The sequence below is a fragment of the Meriones unguiculatus genome, chromosome 9 (assembly GCF_030254825.1).
Source record: "Meriones unguiculatus strain TT.TT164.6M chromosome 9, Bangor_MerUng_6.1, whole genome shotgun sequence".
Lineage (NCBI taxonomy): Eukaryota > Metazoa > Chordata > Mammalia > Rodentia > Muridae > Meriones > Meriones unguiculatus.
This window is the reverse complement of record NC_083357.1, coordinates 47683026-47700497: the sequence shown is the minus strand read 5'-3', so window position 1 is coordinate 47700497 and position 17472 is coordinate 47683026. Positions and strand designations below refer to the sequence as shown.

General features: G+C 42.0%; 1 protein-coding gene across 7 annotated transcripts in view; it reads left to right on the top strand.

Annotated features, from left to right (window-relative positions):
* Cdadc1 (cytidine and dCMP deaminase domain containing 1) overlaps positions 1-17472 on the top strand; it is a 53617-nt gene that overhangs the window by 10825 nt on the left and 25320 nt on the right. For all 7 annotated transcript variants that reach the window (XM_060391099.1, XM_060391101.1, XM_060391100.1 and 4 more), the window contains exons 5-8: positions 1407-1976; positions 6464-6513; positions 10946-11115; positions 13929-14118. In XM_060391099.1, coding sequence (XP_060247082.1) covers positions 1407-1976; positions 6464-6513; positions 10946-11115; positions 13929-14118 — 980 coding nt within the window. The remainder of the gene's footprint in view (positions 1-1406; positions 1977-6463; positions 6514-10945; positions 11116-13928; positions 14119-17472) is intronic.

Sequence of the window (17472 nt, the reverse complement as noted above, 5' to 3'; positions counted from 1 at the left end):
CTCCAGCTCCAGAAAATCTAGCACCCTCTTCTGACCTCTGTGGGCGCTAGAACTGACATGTACAAACAAAATAAAATTTTTATTGCACATAAGTGAATAAAACAAACATTTTAATCTTGTTGAGATGAAATTACACAGGATACTAGCAGAAATTTTTCTGTTGTAAAATATTCATATTTAACAAGCATTTGGTGCTTACATAGCAATTTCATTCAACCTTATAAGAAAATTAAAATACTTTTTCATGTTTGTTATCCAGTTCCTTTTCTTTTACAAGTTGTCTATTCATATTTTTTCTCCCTTACGGTTTTATTTTTATTATCAGTATGTATTCTTATTAAAGAGATAATTGTGTTTCTATGCAGTAAAGACTACTTACTTACCTTTCTGCTGTCAAACTGAATGAAAGTATTCCTCAAGTTTGTTTTCTCTTCAGTTCATAGGCTTTTACAAGATTGGTGTTACCCCTTTCATCATTTTATGTTCACTTGTGAATATTTTTCTTTAAAAAATTCTTTGTAGTTAACAAGAGCAGTGTGTATAAAAATACCATGATGAAACTCGTTACTTTGTATGCTAATTTAAAAGTAGTTAACAAAAACAAGGTTAGAGAAAATAAAAGCAACACTTTTTAAAACAGAGACTTCTTGGTGGGACTCTGATGACTGTGAGGTGCTCCATCACATGTTTCCTATCTTGGTCGTCTGGATGAGGACTCACATTATTTATTTCCTATTGTGGTAGCTTAGAGTTGTTTTTAGTTCAAAGATGCTGCACTAAAGCACGGACATTTTTCTCTCTGTAGAAGGTGGCTTTTGAGAAGAACTCTGAATCTGGGGCAGGAACATTTTTAGTGCATAAATGACTTATAATTATTTAGAATAAAGACTCTAGGCCTTACTAGTATTAGCTGTAACATTTCCAGAGGCAACCATGGCAACATGGAAAACCTTGTGTATCATGCTCATGCTGAGCTTTCAGTCACACTTAGCAAATCTGGGAGTTCTACAGTGCCACTCAGGCTTTGTGAAGGGTTGGTGAGCACTCTCCTGAAAGGGCCAGCTAGTCAATATTTCAGGTTTTGTAGGCAGCGTTGTGGCAGTCAGCTTTGCCGTTCCAGACCACTCAGGGCATATGTAAATGAATGGCTGTGTCTTTGAATAAATACATCTGAAATTTTAATTTCTCATCTCATATAGAATATTCTCCTGTAAAGCCTGTATTTAATCTATCAGCTGAAAAAGACTATTTGTAGGCCCATTTTGGCCTGTGGGTATTTGTTAGCTAACCCTCAGTGACGGTGTAGGTAGATGTCTATTTCAGGGTCAATGATAGACTGGATTTAGATAGAAAACCTCTCATTTAGCCAATAGCAAACCGTGACCTTTTCTATTTTTATATTTTAGCTGGAGTTAACCGAATTTCTTACTGGCCTGCTGACCCAGAAATAAGTTTGCTCACCGGGGCTTCTACTTCTGAAGATGCAAAGCTTGATGCCAAAGCAGCTGAAAGATTAAAGTCCAACAGCCGAGCTCACGTGTGCGTCTTACTGCAGCCGCTGGTGTGTTACATGGTGCAGTTTGTAGAGGAAACCTCTTACAAATGTGACTTTATTCAAAAAACTGCAAAAGCACTGCCGGGTGCTGACACTGATTTTTATTCTGAATGTAAACAAGAAAGAATAAAAGAATATGAAATGTTATTTTTGGTTTCAAATGAAGAAATGCATAAGCAGATACTGATGACTATAGGTCTGGAGAACCTGTGTGAAAACCCCTATTTTAGCAATCTAAGGCAAAACATGAAAGACCTGATCCTACTTTTGGCCACAGTAGCTTCCAGTGTGCCCAACTTGAAACACTTCGGATTCTACTGTAGCAACCCAGAACAGATAAATGAAAGTCACAATCAGAGTTTGCCACAGGAAGTTGCAAGGCACTGCATGGTGCAGGCCAGGTTATTGGCTTATCGAACTGGTGAGTTCAATGCTTAGTTCATAATGGGGCTGAATGGCTGGGTTTAAGTGACACTGGAGTAGGGTTGCGTCATATCGGTGACAGGGTTCCTTGACCCCTCAATACCAAAGTACTGCTGTTCCAACAATGTAAAGAAGCTAGCAGAACCCTATGGATTCTGTGTTCTTATACTCAGCACTACATTAAAACCGGGACCAGGAGACTAAGCCCCTTTTGCTTCTTGCATGTATGATTCCAGGATTCACTAAGTCCCAAAGTAAAGATGATACAAAAAGAAAACCAAAATCTTTTATTTTTATGTATGCCACAGTTTTTTTTTGTAGGATTTTAATTTTAACGTACACTAGTGTTTTGTCCGTATGTATGTTTGTGCATCACTTTGTGCCTGTTGCCCTCAGAGCCCAGACAAGGGTGTTGGATCCCACGGAACTAGAGTCATAGACAGTTGTGAGCCATCATGTTGGTCCTGGAACTCAAACTCAGGCCCTCTGTAAAAGCAACAGGTGCTCTTAACTGCTGAGCAATCTCGCCAGCCCTTGTATTCTATTTTTAATAAACACTTAGCATTCTGAGGATTTAAAACTACAAATTTAGAAGGAAAGAAGGTAAAAATAGGGCCTTTGGGTTGTGTTTCTGTCAGCAAGTTAAGCACTCAGTCTTACTCTGCTGTACACATTTGTAAAAGGAAAATGTTATGTTATGTTCTCTATTTTGGAAAAATGTATCATCTGAACATTATTTTCATATCTTACCTAATATAATGTTTTCCAGTGTAGAATTACCAACTTTTAAAATTCAACTTTGAAATAAGCTGGGAAAGTCCAGATAGGAGAAACGGCAAAGTAAGACTTATTTGGAACACATACTATAATAGGAAGGAGTTGTTTATTTATTTATTTATTTGTTTGTTTGTTTGTTTGTTTGATAGGGTCCTTTGCAGTTCAAGCTCCCTGTGTAGCTGAGGATGACCTTGAACTTATGATCCTCCTACCTCCACCTCCAGTATTCAAATTACAAGCATGTACCTCCTGGACCTGCTTTATGTTGTGTTGAAGAGGAAAGAAACCTAGGGCCTCATGCAGGCTAGGCAAACACTAGCTACTGAGTTACCACCACTAAGCTACTTCCCTTGCCCAGACAATTTCACTTATCCCAAGAAAGGAGAAGAGAAGGGTGCTCAGAAAGGCCTGAACAGATGGCACTGGTCTTTTAAAGACCTCAGGTCGAGTACACAGAATGGATGGTCTCAACCAACAAGTACAGAATCTATAGGTCTGGAGAACCTGTGTGAAAACCCCTATTTTAGCAATCTAAGGCAAAACATGAAAGACCTGATCCTACTTTGGCCACAGTAGCTTCCAGTGTACTTGAAAGGTACAGATGTTCTAACCTACCGGGATCTAGTCAACTGGCTACAGCCTAGGCCTTTAGAAGTTCTGCAAGGTGTTCTGATGCTCAGCAGAGTTGATAATCATTTAAAGTCTTTGTGTCATAGAGTTTATATACTGTAAATTACAATTGTAATATACATATGTCTACTCACTATTCAGTTTTATACATAAATCCATGCAGATACACTTGATATAAAAGGTTTTTCAAGGAAACATTTTTGACAGTGGGTCTTTTTGCAGGGGAAGGTTCTGGAACTCAACTCCTAGTTAAGGTGCAACTTGACTGTTCTGCCCATGTGAGCTCTACCAGGGGAGAATCACTGGCATAATTACCATCTTCCCTAAGAACTAAAGAGTGTTTATGGCATGGGCGAATCTTTCCATTCCAAAATCAATGCTTCGGGGGCTGGGTGGGTGGCTCAGCAGGCAAGCATGGGAACCTGAGTTTGGTCCCGAGCACACCCCACAGGGTGTGGCTGCAAGTGCTTATTCCAGGGCTGCCTCGATGGCCAGCTAGTCCAGCCAATCAGTAAGCTCCAGTAAGAGACCAAGGCTCCAAAAGTCAGGTGAAAGTGTTAGAGCACAAACATACCCAACATCGGCATCTGGCTTTCAACAGACACACAGTCCCATATATACCCATATACACATGGGCACACACACACACATGGGCACACACACACACACACACGTAGGTCATAATCATTAAAGCCCTTGGGGCAAGTGTAAAGACGTTTGGGGATGTTAAATAAGATGTGCATGTGCTGCTCTGGCAGGCACTCCCCACAGTGCTCGGTAGACATGCTGTTGAGGACAGAAGTAGACAGGAATAACCCCCAAACTGTTGTGATTTGCTGAGGCAGATGTTAGTGTGTCAGAGCACCAGAAGTGCAGGTCCCTGGCCCTGGCCTCCTTTCTCTGGTTGATCAGCCTTCTTATCAGGCACCCAGCAATTTTGATCAAGTGTTCAGTGGAGCACACTTAGGTCCACACCAGTGTCAGCATAGAGCTATAACAAAAGCTGACATGTAGGTGCCCGCTTGCTAGCTCAGACAGTAAAGGGCCTTTGCCAAGCCTGCCAGCCTAAGTTACAGCCCAAGCCCAGCATGCTGGGAAAGAAGAGAACTGCTGCATGTCTTCTTGACTCCTCCAAGTGCACAGTGACACGCAGATAAACACAATGTACATGCATGCACACAAATATTTTAAAAATTAGAGAAAAAAATAGATGTGCCTGTAGATATGAACTTGAGACTAAATTCTCTGACTTCAGGTGTCAACAAGCCTCAGGAATCTGTTTGGTCATAAACTAGCCTCTCCTTCAAAGCTGTGCAGAAAAAAAAAAAAAAACTTAAAAATAACCAGATTACAGACAACAATTTCATAAGAATTACAGATAAAGTACATGCCTTTAATCCTACCACTCACAGAAGCTGAGGTAGGAAGATTGCAAGTTCAAGGCCATCCTTGGTTATCTATCAACATCCTGTCTCAAAAACAAGACAAAACTGAAAAACAAAATTCAAGAAAAGTAATGAGCTCGTATAATTAGCCTTTGCCAACCACAGAAGTGCTGCCTAAGGGAAAAATTTTGTTTCCTTCTTGACAAGGGCCAGTCTACCCCAGACTAATAGCAGCTCCAAGACCAGAATTCTAACACAAGAAAGATGTTGGTGCATGAGAAATATTTGTTTTAATTTATGTATACATTAAGTCCAGCTTTGCCTAGGTTTTTATTTTGATGGTGATTATAATATTATAATTTCCACCACTGCTGTAAAAATGAGCATAAGGCATTCATGTATATTACTTTCCTGCAAAGATCTAGGAAGGAAGGAAGTGTTGCTACCAAATCTCTTCCCCCAACACTAGAGAAGACATTACCATATAGCCCTCAGTGTCATAGTCACCTTCTCTGAGCTCGGCTTCCTCATCCCTGCCACACCCCATTCAGCTGCTAGCTGCTTGAAGATGGGACTTTCATTCTGTCCATGGCCCAACAGCCAGCCTTTCACCACACTTGGTACATAGACAACACTCAAAAAATAGAAATCATTTTTAGGGAATTCTCACTATCAGATAGATGGAGAAAAGGCAACGAGGTTGGGTTAAAAGAACTAATAATTGCATATCTAGAAATGGAAATTTTAGTTATCAGTAGGTAAAAATGAGATCATGTATAAAAATATACTTGCACAGAAAAATACATGTTTTGTACTATAATTTTGAAAACCTGAATATGCTTGAATTGTAAATAAGAAATTTTATTGCATAACTATAGTTTTAAAGTTAACTTTAAGGCACCCTGGTTTTTAATACAATAGTGGCAGGGCTTTTCTCTGTATTGTCAATAATGGAAAAGTAGATGTTTGAATGCGCTTTCATGGGAGAGCTTCAGCTTGAAGGAAGGTATAAGGGAAGACAGTTCTGTTCAGCCCTCAGCAGTGTGAATGGCCCTGGCACAGATAATTTTGATTTCTCTGTAAATGTACCTACTTTTTTCCCTTGCTGTGATTTTTGATAAATACTATGGTTTTCTAATTCATTCAATTTTGTCTTAGAAATTTCAAACTCACTCTAATGTAGAAAAAAAAAACCAACAAGACCTTCACTTGAACTCCTTTTTAAAAACAATTTCTATAAAGTCAATTTTCCATGATTGGAGTGTAAAAAAATGTTATAAAAAGATAAACTTGATCTTAGCAAATGGTTAGCCCACTAAATTCTTCTTTCAGGAACTTTTTTTTCATTCAGCTTCATCGTCTGTTAGAAGTGGCCGTTAGATCCTGACCTGTTGGGGGAAAGTGAGTGAGGCTGGGCTGTTAGTTACAGCTCGAGTTGAGTGTGTCACTGCCACTTGAGAAACTGCCACAGGGATGCCATGCGTGAGGGTGGTCCTGTCTGGTTACTTGGTGCCTCATTCCTGTATTCTACACCTGAGAGGGTTTGTCCTGAGAGTGTTGTGTGGTTGGGGCAAGATATTGTTGCGGCATTTATGATGTGTGTTACGATAAGTATGTTTTTGTGATTTGGGAAGTATGGACTCACGAAGCTGACAGCGTTGACCTTTACTGAAATAAACATCCTGTCTTTCAGAGGATCATAAAACAGGAGTTGGCGCTGTCATCTGGGCAGAAGGGAAATCTGTAAGTATGAAAAGCATTATTTAAATATTGAACCTGGACTTTGTTCAATCAGTCTTTGAGGTACTGCAGTTTGATTGAGACAGGGCTTTGTTGCCCAGACTTCCTTCAAACTCCTGAGCTCAATCCATCATTCCCTCCATCATCTGCATGGTAACAACTATAGCTCTTGCCTGTGAGCTATTTTACTGTACTTGCTGGCTGAGATTAATGCTTTTGTATTAATGTCTTATATTAAGTTGTATAAACCTCTGTCCCTCCATCAGAAAATATTAAGGTTCATCCAGTTAGCAAACATTCATTGAATACCTTCTGTGCATTGGTTGGACACTGCCACCATGAGCACTGGACAGTTTAAATTCTTTCCATTACATTTTCTTAAAAAGAGGAAGGGGTTTATTTCAGCTTCACTTTCAGGTCACACTCTATCATTGAGGGAAGTCAGGGCAGGCCTCAAAACGGGGCTGAAGTAGAAACCATGAAGGAATGGTGCTTACTCCTACCTTTCTGTCTCATGCTCATCTAGCTTTCCAGTATCACCCACCTAAGAATGCACTGTCCACAGGGGGCCTTCTCCATCAATTAGCAGCCAAGAAAAGGTGCCACACACAAGCCCATAGAGCAGTTTGATAGAGGTGGGTCTTCAGCTGAGGTTCATTCTAGATGATTCAAGTTGACGGTAGAAACTAACAGTGTGCTAGGCCTCTCTTTAACAAAACTCTTTACAATCACTATGCTTTGTCATCTGCACTCTCTTTACCTAAAACTTTAAACTCACTCACTTTCCAGAGCTTCATATCTCTTCTACCCTTTGCTCACCCTTACTGGATGAGCAGTAAGTAGTGAGCAGCAGCCATTACACAGCTTGAATGCTGTCCTAGCTTGAAACACCCTCTATCAAACAAGTTATGTATCATGTCTTTGACTTCAATGTCAACCAAGTTCTCAGGGTATGGGAAGAATGTAGCCAGACTGGTTTTCTACAACATCACATTAATAGCACATAGCTCATCTCCAGAAAGACTTCTTCATTCACATGAAGTCTTATGAGCCAGGCTTTCACTCCCTAGGTTTTTCATAGCACTTTTATCTTCCAAGGTCCCACCAGAACAGCCTATCAAGCTCTACTTACAGTATCCAAGGAGTTTTCTGAGCTAAGTTATAAACTTTCCCACAGCAACCCAACTTTAAAGGCCTAAGGACCATACAGTTGGGTCTGTTACACCAATGGACCTAATTCTCAGTTCCAGTTCTCTGAATTACACTTTCCTTTAGGAGGGGCATGCATGTCAGAAAACAACTTTTGATAGTCGTTTCTGTCCTTCCACCACATGGATCTCAGGGACGGCAGCAGGTGCTTAGCTGGCTGAACTATCTCACCAACCCAAAGAAGGGGATTTAGATACCACAGTTCCTGTGTTCATGGTCTCATAGAGAGTTGAAAAGACACCAACATGTAAGTGTACATATGACTGATATTGCAGGCACCTGTGCTCGGCCTGAAGCAATAAGAGAGATACTTATAGAATTTTGGAATGCTGTTAGTCTTGAAGAGTGAGTGAGAGGTCATCAGAGGAAGTCAGGTGGGTCAGGAGGAAAACATACAGAGGCAGGCATGGGAGAGACATGATGGTAAAATAGATGTGACTTGGCATGCTGGGTGCCAGAATCATGTAATGTGAGCAGAGCATGACACTGGGCCATGAAGCACTGTGGATCTGTGAAGAATGTGGACTTTAGTCTTTAGGAGTGTGCATGCTCCATTAGTACTAACCAGTGGAATTAAAAGCCATCCACATATATAACTTTAACCTTTCTAGGAGCTGCGTTTAAAAAGTTAAATAGGTAAATGATGAAGAAAAGAATTGGAATCAACCTAAGTGTCTATCTGCTAATTAGCAGATAAACAAATGCACACAAGCATAATGCTATTCATCCATGAGTCTTGTCATCTGCAGCAGTGTGGATGGACCCAGTGATCGTTGTGTTAAGTGAAATAGGCAGGCACAGTAAAACAGCTCCATCTCACTCCTGCCTGGTGTACATGGCTAGAAACAGAGACAGGGAAGAGGAATGTGTGGGGGATGCATGAGATGGACTGTGAGGACTAAGTTACTATTGGACAGGAGTAAAACAGGAGTAAGGAGTGCCAAGCTCTGCAGAGCTTGTACACAGTTCATTGGCTAGAGGATAATCAAGAAGGAATGAGCGTGAGTGTTGTCACCATCAACAGTAGTCATCAATAGGTAAGTTTAATCTGACTTTAGCATCACATCTACCCATAGACAGGAATCAGTTAAAAATAAGCAAAATTAATATTTGTATCTAGTCAAAATATCAAAATATTTCTACATATAAACAGCATAAAATGATTAGTGAAATAGTCCACATTTTTATATCAAACTACTGTGTATATTTTATACTTGCAACACCTAGTTTAGACTAACCATGTATGCCTGCTGGCTATCGTGTGGGACAGTACAGTCCAAGAATATTCTAAATGAGAAAAAATGATTTGCATTAGGAAAAGAAGTTAGACAAGGAAACAGTGATTAGGTGAACGAAAGGGATGATGAGAACTCAAGAGTTATGGATTAGGAGGAAGGAGAATTAAGAAGCGTTTAATAACCGCACTACTATAAGCCTACATTTTCCTTCAGCCAAGTCACGTGACTCTGCCTCTGCTTCAGTTTCACAGGCTCCCCAGTGCAGTCTAGCCAGCATACCGCTCACTGTCTTCCCAGCAGCTCTTTCAGCAGTGGCCACACCTCACTCCGGGTATTCTAGCATGTGGTAGTCATCTTGTGATTCGGAATTCACCTTCAAAATCCCGTTTCCTCTCCACCCTACCTGGTAACTCCTGCTAGAATAGGCTCTCCAACAAAAGTTCTCATGGAATTTGGTATGATTCCTACATGACACATACCCCAGTTAAAGTTGTGGCCAGTCCCCAGCTGCTCCAGCTGAGGCTCACGCAGGTTGCAGCTGTGTCATGAGCACTGTCCCCCCACCCCCCACCCCATGGCTGTTGGTTAAGTGGATGCCCAGCAAGCCTTTTGGCATAGCATCAGGTTCTACACTGCCTTGTGGAGAACTGTATCCATTACCTCGAGAATAGAAAGGCTGCATAGGAAAGACATGCAGAAAGACGAGGTTGGTTGCAATTCAGCTGTGTTATGTACACTGTGACCCGGAACACTTAATCATTTTGACCTTGGTTTTCTTACAGGTGAAACAGGGACAGTGATTACTCTCCTGGTAGTTTCAGGGTTAGGCAATGAGGCAATGCTAGGAAGACTGTTGTATTTTAGAAGGTGCAAAGGTCTGCATTTTTGAGGCCCCATTTTGACCTCTAGTGAGCACTTGCATACATTTATGCACAAACACAAATCTATTCAAAAAGAAATGAGATCCATGCAATGTTTGACGTTTGGTGAATAACGATGAAACACTGATGTAGTATTTTACAGCTTTTGTTGGCTCAGATAACAGTAATTCTTGTTAAGCTTTCTAGTGATATATCTGTTGTTGCTACCACTTGCATACTTAGAATAGGTTGATGTGTATATTGAGATCTATAGATGTCTATCATAGATTGAGATCTATAGCATATTCTAAATTACTATAGACACTGTCAGTGATCAGTTGTCATCCCAGTAGTTGATAAAGCATTGATATTAACACTATTATATCCTTGACTAAGAGAAATAAGAAAGAGGCAACCACGTGATTTCTGTGATCGTATGTACACAGAAGAGATACTCAGAAACACGGAAGGTTAAAGGAAAGTACATTTTTTATTTTCTAACTAACTCACACAGCAGCTTTTTAGCCCAACAACAGAAATGGTTCAAATATTTTTAAATTTTTTGACTTATTAGCCAGTAGTGCAATACAGAGGGCAAGGACACCTCGGGCACTTCCAAATGTCTCTGTGTGCCTCACAGTCTGATGTGAGCTGTGGCGGGGGAGGTTGTAGGCAAGTGTAAAATGTGGCTTTTCATTCCTAGAATTTATTATCTACTTAGAGAGAACTGTCTGGAGCAAGTAAAATGATTCATAAGTTAAGGACAATGGTATTAACTGCTAACATCAAAGAAACCCTGAGATCCTATCTGAGGAAGACGTCCATAAAATGATCAGATGCTCTATTTGTATTAAATTGTTTTGTTTGTTTACTTGTGGTAGGGAGTGTATCTGTGTCAAGATGCACAACTATTTTCTCTTACCATGTTGATTCCAGGATGGAACTCAGCTCACCAGGCTTGGTGGCACATGCCTTTGCCAGCGCAGCCGTTTCTCCAGTTCACACCTTGTATTTCTCGATGGTTCCATTTGTTATAGAAGTGGAGTGAGTCTTCTTTACATGAAGTATGAGGGCAAAGTGCCTTTCAGAATGCTGAAACTCACACGGTGCTTCTAATGACACTTGCAGAGAAGCTGTGATGGAACTGGAGCGATGTACTTTGTAGGATGTGGTTACAATGCCTTCCCTGTTGGCTCTGAGTATGCTGACTTCCCGCACATGGACGACAAGCATAAGGACAGAGAAATACGGAAATTTAGATACATCATACATGCCGAGCAGAATGCTTTGACATTTAGGTAGGAGATATTTTTAGCCTTCTTTCCTTGAAAATATAGTAGAATTAGTTGAAACTATTTTCCTTGTGTTGTTATTTGTTTCCTTTAAAAACCCTAAGAGATATTTTCAGAAATAGAATTTTGATAAAGCTTGGTTCTGCTCCTGTACTAGAGGCTGTGTATGGTCACAGATTCCCTAGCTCTTTCCATTTCTTCAGAAATTCTTTCTTCTTACTCTATCTGGTATGAAAATACTGGAAGTTTGTCCTAAGAGACTTGCCCAGGTATGTCCATATTTGGATGTTAGAATGTTTTCTAAGTTTAGAGCACATCTGTTATATATATGAAATACTGTCTTGGTTAAGGTTTCTATTGCTGTGATGAAACTTCATGACCAAAAAGCAAATTGAGAAGGACGGGGTTTATTTGGCTTACATTTCCACATTGTAAGTGACTTCCACACTTCCACTGATTCACTGAAAAAAGTCAGGAGAGAAACTCAAACAAGGCAGGAATCTGGAGGCAGAAGCTGATGCAGAGGCCATGGAGGGGAGCTACTTACTGACTTGTTCCCCATGGCTTACTCAGCCACGTTTCTTATAGAATCCAGGACCACCAGCCCAGGGTTGGCCCCACCCACAGTAGGCTGGGTCCTCCCCAGTCAGTCACTAATTTAAAGAAAATGCCCTAGAGGCTTGCCTACATTTTCTCAACTAAGCCCCCTCCTCTCCAGTGGCGCTAGCCTATGTTGAGTTGACATAAAAGCAGCCAGCACAAATACAGACTTTATTCTGAACTAAAGTGTTTTAAAGAGCCTCTGTTTGAGAGGACCAGGGCAGGATGTCAGCTTAGGATAGTGTCTTTTATATACGACAGGGAAGTTGCACCCAGGAAGTCCCAACAATATTGCTGCCTAAGTGAGGCCTGAACAGTTATGCCACCAACTGACATGTCAGTTTGGATGGGGAAATTCTCACACAGCTTCACCCCTAGAAGAGCAGCAGCAATTGATAGCCGCTGAGACACGAATCAGTCTTGTCCAGTGAGGAGCCATGATGGGCTAGCCAGTCCTCAGAGCTCAGCACCAAACACACGTAAGCGACACTGACTGGTCTCGGCAGGTTGTTTATAAACACATGCACACACCCATATAGTCAAAGAATAAGAGACTGTCGATTTGAGGAATGGGAGGAATTGGAAAGAGGAGGGGAGGAGAATGCAGTAACTGCAGAGCTCATATATGAGATTCTCAAAAGAAAGTTTACAGAGTGCTGTTGGAGATTACAGCTAGAACTCCCTCCTTCTGACGTCAGCTTGGTTTAGTTTGCTAAACTCCTCCTCAGCACCTGCCCTTAAGGGGTGGAGAGAGTACTAAAGCCTGCGTAGAACTTGGCTCCTTTCTCAGGGTGCTCCAGTGCAGGGCATGTTGTATTAGTTATTTTTCTTGTTGTCTGACAAGAAGCATCTTTAAAGAAAAGGTCTATTGTGGGCCACAGCTTGAAGTGGCACAGTGGATTGCTGTGGGGAAGACATGGCGGCAGGAGCTCAGGCAGTGTGTGTAGCCAGGAAGCAGAGTAGGCAGAAAGAGGTGGGGCTTGGCTATAAAACCTCAAGGCCCAGTGCCAGTGACCAGCTTTCTCCAGTGTGAAACTTTGGAAAAGTTCTACAACTTTATGAAGACATGAAACTCACACCATACATGCGAATAGGTTCCATCCTCCTAACATGAGGGGTTCTATGGATGAGGCAGAAAGTTGTGGCATCCAGCTGCTGTGGACAAGAGGGTACTAGCTGGAAAAGCTATCTGAGCTGAGCTGGAGAGGATTGCTGGGTCATGGCTTTGAGGAGAAAACCGTCCTTGCTTCTGACATGCGCTGCCTTCAAGAAGAGGAGCTTAGAGATGTTCATAGACTAGAATGTAGCTATGAGACGAGTGCGGTGGCGGGGGGTTGGGGTAATGGTGAGCCTTGAGGGAGCTTTGTGGGAGGCAGTTGTGGGGGTAGAGACGGTGTGGTGTTGATAGAGCCACACTGCACAGACTCCTTAGGTAGCAGGTAGCATGTCTGCATAGGGCCCCTGCATCAGCTTCTGCTGTTCTCGGCTTGAGCAGCAGCAAAACTCAGCTAGCAAGATAGAAACAGAAGGTGCATAATGGAGGACAGCTGGCCGAGAACAGTTAGCACGCAGGGCCTGGAGGGCCACACAGCCCTGCAGCCACGCTCGAGAGGAGAGCTGCCGCTGTGCACACCAAGCACACTCTCGACTCCTCCCATCTGCCTAAGTGCAAGTTTACTTGCTGTGTTCTGTACAAAGGTTTGAAAACGTCATTGCCCACTTAAAAATGTTATGACTGAGGAAAGTTAAGAGAACTGTAGCTCAGAACTGGGCATTAGTACTTATTCATTAAGAAAGCATCTAACAATGAATGGCCAAGTTAGAGCTTAGGCTTTTGGCTGCCACGGTGGCCTAAGGACTAGTCAGACAGTTCCTCGGCTCCTGCGGAACAGAACTCTATTCTCCAGTATCACAGGGAAGTGCGTATGCAGAAAGGGCCTCCCCATGTGCATCGTCCACTTCTCCCTCCTCCATCCTCTGTCCTCAGCTACTTCTTAGCATAATGTCAAAAATACCAATGCAGACAATGAATTTTAGTTATGATTGTCATATTTTTGCCTATTTTAAACATGTGCTAATTTAGCAAGATATGGCTGAGTCATTAATAGTAATACCGCAAATTTGTTTTGCAAAACCTCAGCTTTAAAGTTTAAGGATTTCTCTAAAAATGAACTTGCTTTTTCATAACATCTTTTGTAATATTTTATAACTTTGTATAGGTGTCAAGATATAAAGCCAGAAGAACGCAGCATGATTTTTGTGACAAAATGCCCTTGTGATGAATGTGTGCCTTTAATTAAAGGTGCAGGCATAAAGCAGATTTATGCTGGGGATGTAGATGTTGGAAAAAAGAAAGCAGACATCTCTTACATGAAGTTTGGGGAGCTTGAAGGTGTTCGCAAATTTACAGTAAGTACATGCCCTTTTCCCAAGGTGTACTTCCTGCTTGGTAACCTGTGGAACATTGTGAACTAGTGATTTTTATTGTTTTTCGGAATATGAGTGAGTTATCACACTGAGTTTATTTTTATGTGTACAAGTTTAAACTATAAATGTTCAGCCAGGGATCACTGCCCTGCACATGCATTTACAACTTGAGAGTTGTGTATTGGCTTTTGAAGTCTTAATGCGCTCAGGGGGCTCACCATCTGTCCGGCTTGAAACGGTGGATAGAGGTACAGCCAGTTTTACTAGTCATGCCGTACAAACTCACTGCACACATATTCTCATGGGAGAAATCAGAGAAAAGGCACTGTCTCATGCTTAGGGTTTTTCTAAAGGGTTAGAGGAGGTTTATGGAAACACAGAACTGTTAACATACTTCTTTCTACTTAGACTTAAAAAAGGGTTTTACTTTGGAATATTTGCAGGCACACAGATAAGTTGTAAGAATTCCACAAAAATTTTTCCCAGGGGTTGCTGGCGTATAGATCATCCTCTGATTCCTGATAGAGCACAGAGTTAAGAAGGAAGGTGAGACTTTGCTGCATCGAATGTGCGGTTCCATCCGGGGCCCCTGTTTATCCCGGTAATGCTGTGGAAGGCCGTCTTGTGCAGGATCGCTGATTCCTTTTTGTGTCATCCAGTACCCTAATCCTGGCACCCAATGCCTCATTAATAGACTAGATTTTTAGTGAGTATGAAAGTTTATAAAGAACTGTATAGAAATTTCAGCTTTATATTCGTATTTTATAGCGTTTGAGCATGGGGGAATCAAAGCATACATGTACTGTATACATATGTGTGTTATAAAAGCAAAATGTGCTCACCATAGAAGATTAGGAACACTCCAAAAGTATGTGTCATTCTATAACTTATACCACGGGTCAACATGTTGCTATATTTTCTGTGTTGTTAAGAGTTCCTAAAAATTATTTTTAATAGTCAACCTGAACACCTAGCTTATATAATTATTTCCTTTGTTGGATAACTACATTGTTTCCATTTCTATAGCTATAAAAAGCCTTTCAATAATTATTTTGAAATGAAAGTTTAGAGAGAGTTACTGCTTTTTACTGTTTTGCTCAACTTAATAGATTATGGTGTTTTGGTGTATTTCATATATGCCTTTATTGAAAATTGTTTATTTAAATCTCATCCACCCTCTATAAATTCATCCTCAGGTGTGTGTGTGTGTGTGTATGTGTGTGTGTGTGTGTGTGTGTGTGTGTGTGTATCATGTGTGTGAGCTCACCAATGAATGCCCATATAGACTGATGGCAGCTCTCTCTCTCTCTTATTCTCCATCCTGGGGCGCTTACTGAATCTGGAGCTCGCCATTTCATCCAGACTGCCTGGCAGAGAGCCAGAGGCTCCACATGTCTCTTACAGGCAGCGCTCATCACTGTGCCTGGCATTTCTGTGGGTGCAAGGTTGCTGAACTCAGGCCCTCCTGTTTATATAACCAGAACATTACCCACAGAGCCATCTTCTCACCCTCTGTCTCTTTCTTGGGGCTAACCTGAGCCATCCTATTTTTATGTGACCAAAGTTGGGGCCACATTTTCATTCTTTAGTGCTCAGACCTTCTTTAGTTAGTATAAAACTCAGTAGACAGGATGGGGAGGTACATCAGTGGGGAAGAGTGCTTGCTATGCAAACATATGGACTTAAGTTTGGATCTCTGGAATTAACGTAAAAAACAGGCATTATTGTGTGTGCCTGTAACCACAGACCTGGGTTGAGGAAGAGATGAAGGCAGGAGGATTGCTAAGAATTGCTGGCTACCAGCCTGGCTGAAAAATGGAGAGCTGCAGGGTCAGTAAGAGACTCTGTCTCAAGGGAATGAGGCTTGTCATCACTGGCCAATAAATGGGCACACACACATACCCCACCACCACCACCACCAACATCATCACAGACATCTGGTCTGTCAGAAAGATTTCTGCAGCAACCAAGGCACCTTCATGGAGCTCAGTAACAAAGCCAAGATGATCATTGTGGTCCTGGGCACCTAGAAGTCTCCCCATGACCAATCAAAAAGGCCGTGAAGGTGGCCATTAATGCAGGCTATGTCCACATTAACTGAATATGCTTATTATAACAAAAATGAAAAGGGAGAAGCCATCCAAAGAGAAGGTTGTGGAGGGAAAGGAGCTCTTAGTTGTCAGCAGGCTGTGCTCCCCCTGCGTTCTGAGAGAACTGCTGAAGACCCTTTGCATTTGAAACTGGGCTGTTTGTACTTCTGTCTGACTCACAGGGACTTGAGCCCACAAAGGAAGTATTCTCCCCAAATGATAGACTCCGTGTTCTCACCAGAAAGACAACTTCTTGGATGTGTGTGAGGCCAGGAAAGAACTGGTGAACTGAGACTTAGTGAAAGCCCCAGGTGTCTCAAAGTTCAACCACTTCCAGATTGAAAGGTTCCTGGATAAGCCTAGAGTGAAACATAAAACAGGGGCCACCCAGGCTGACTGCCAGCCAGACCTCAGCCAGACAGGCTGGTCTAGTGCCGCCACTCCAGGGGCATCAGCACCACAACCTATGTAGCCCCTGGCTCCAGACGGGCCTTGGCCAGGCCAGAGGACCACTGAGTACTAGAGGATCCCAAGATTGAAGCGACCACTGCAAAGCAAAAGAAAAGCTCAGCCCAGGTTCTGATCTGGTTCCATATCTAGCAGAATGTGGTGGTGATCCCCAAAGCTGTGACACCAGCACATATACATGAGAACTTTGACTTCCAGTTGAGTGACAAGGAGATGGCCCCCATCCTCAGCTTTAATAGAAACTGGAGGGCCTGCCTGCTGCCTGAGACGGTGCCTAGAAAAGAATGTCCCCACCACACAGTGTTGGCGCCAAATCACCTGATGAGAGCGCCTGGTGGCTCCCTCTCTGCTAACTTGCTCTTCTCTCCTCTCCAGTCATTCTGACATCACGCTGTGGTGGCCTTGGTGGAGGACAAAAATCTAAGTGATGCTGTATCTGAATTCCCGTGCTGAACCACAGCAAGACTGCTGCAGAGAAACGTGACTCAGAAACATTTCTTGCACTAATAGGATCTGACCAAATGTTTGTCAGACACCAGGAACTCTGTTAACACTGGGAATATAAAGATAAAATTATAAAAATAACAGTAGTAAGAAACATGGAAAACAAAAGAGAAAACCACCTCAGTAGGTCCTGGAGCAAGACAGTCTGTGGTGTTCATGGCCAGGCAGCCTAATTCTGTCTGACCGATGTCCCTGGGAGCAGGAACAGTTGGCAAACATTTCTAGTCTTCCATTTATCAGCTACAGAATGAGTATAAAGGATTCTTAGAGCCCC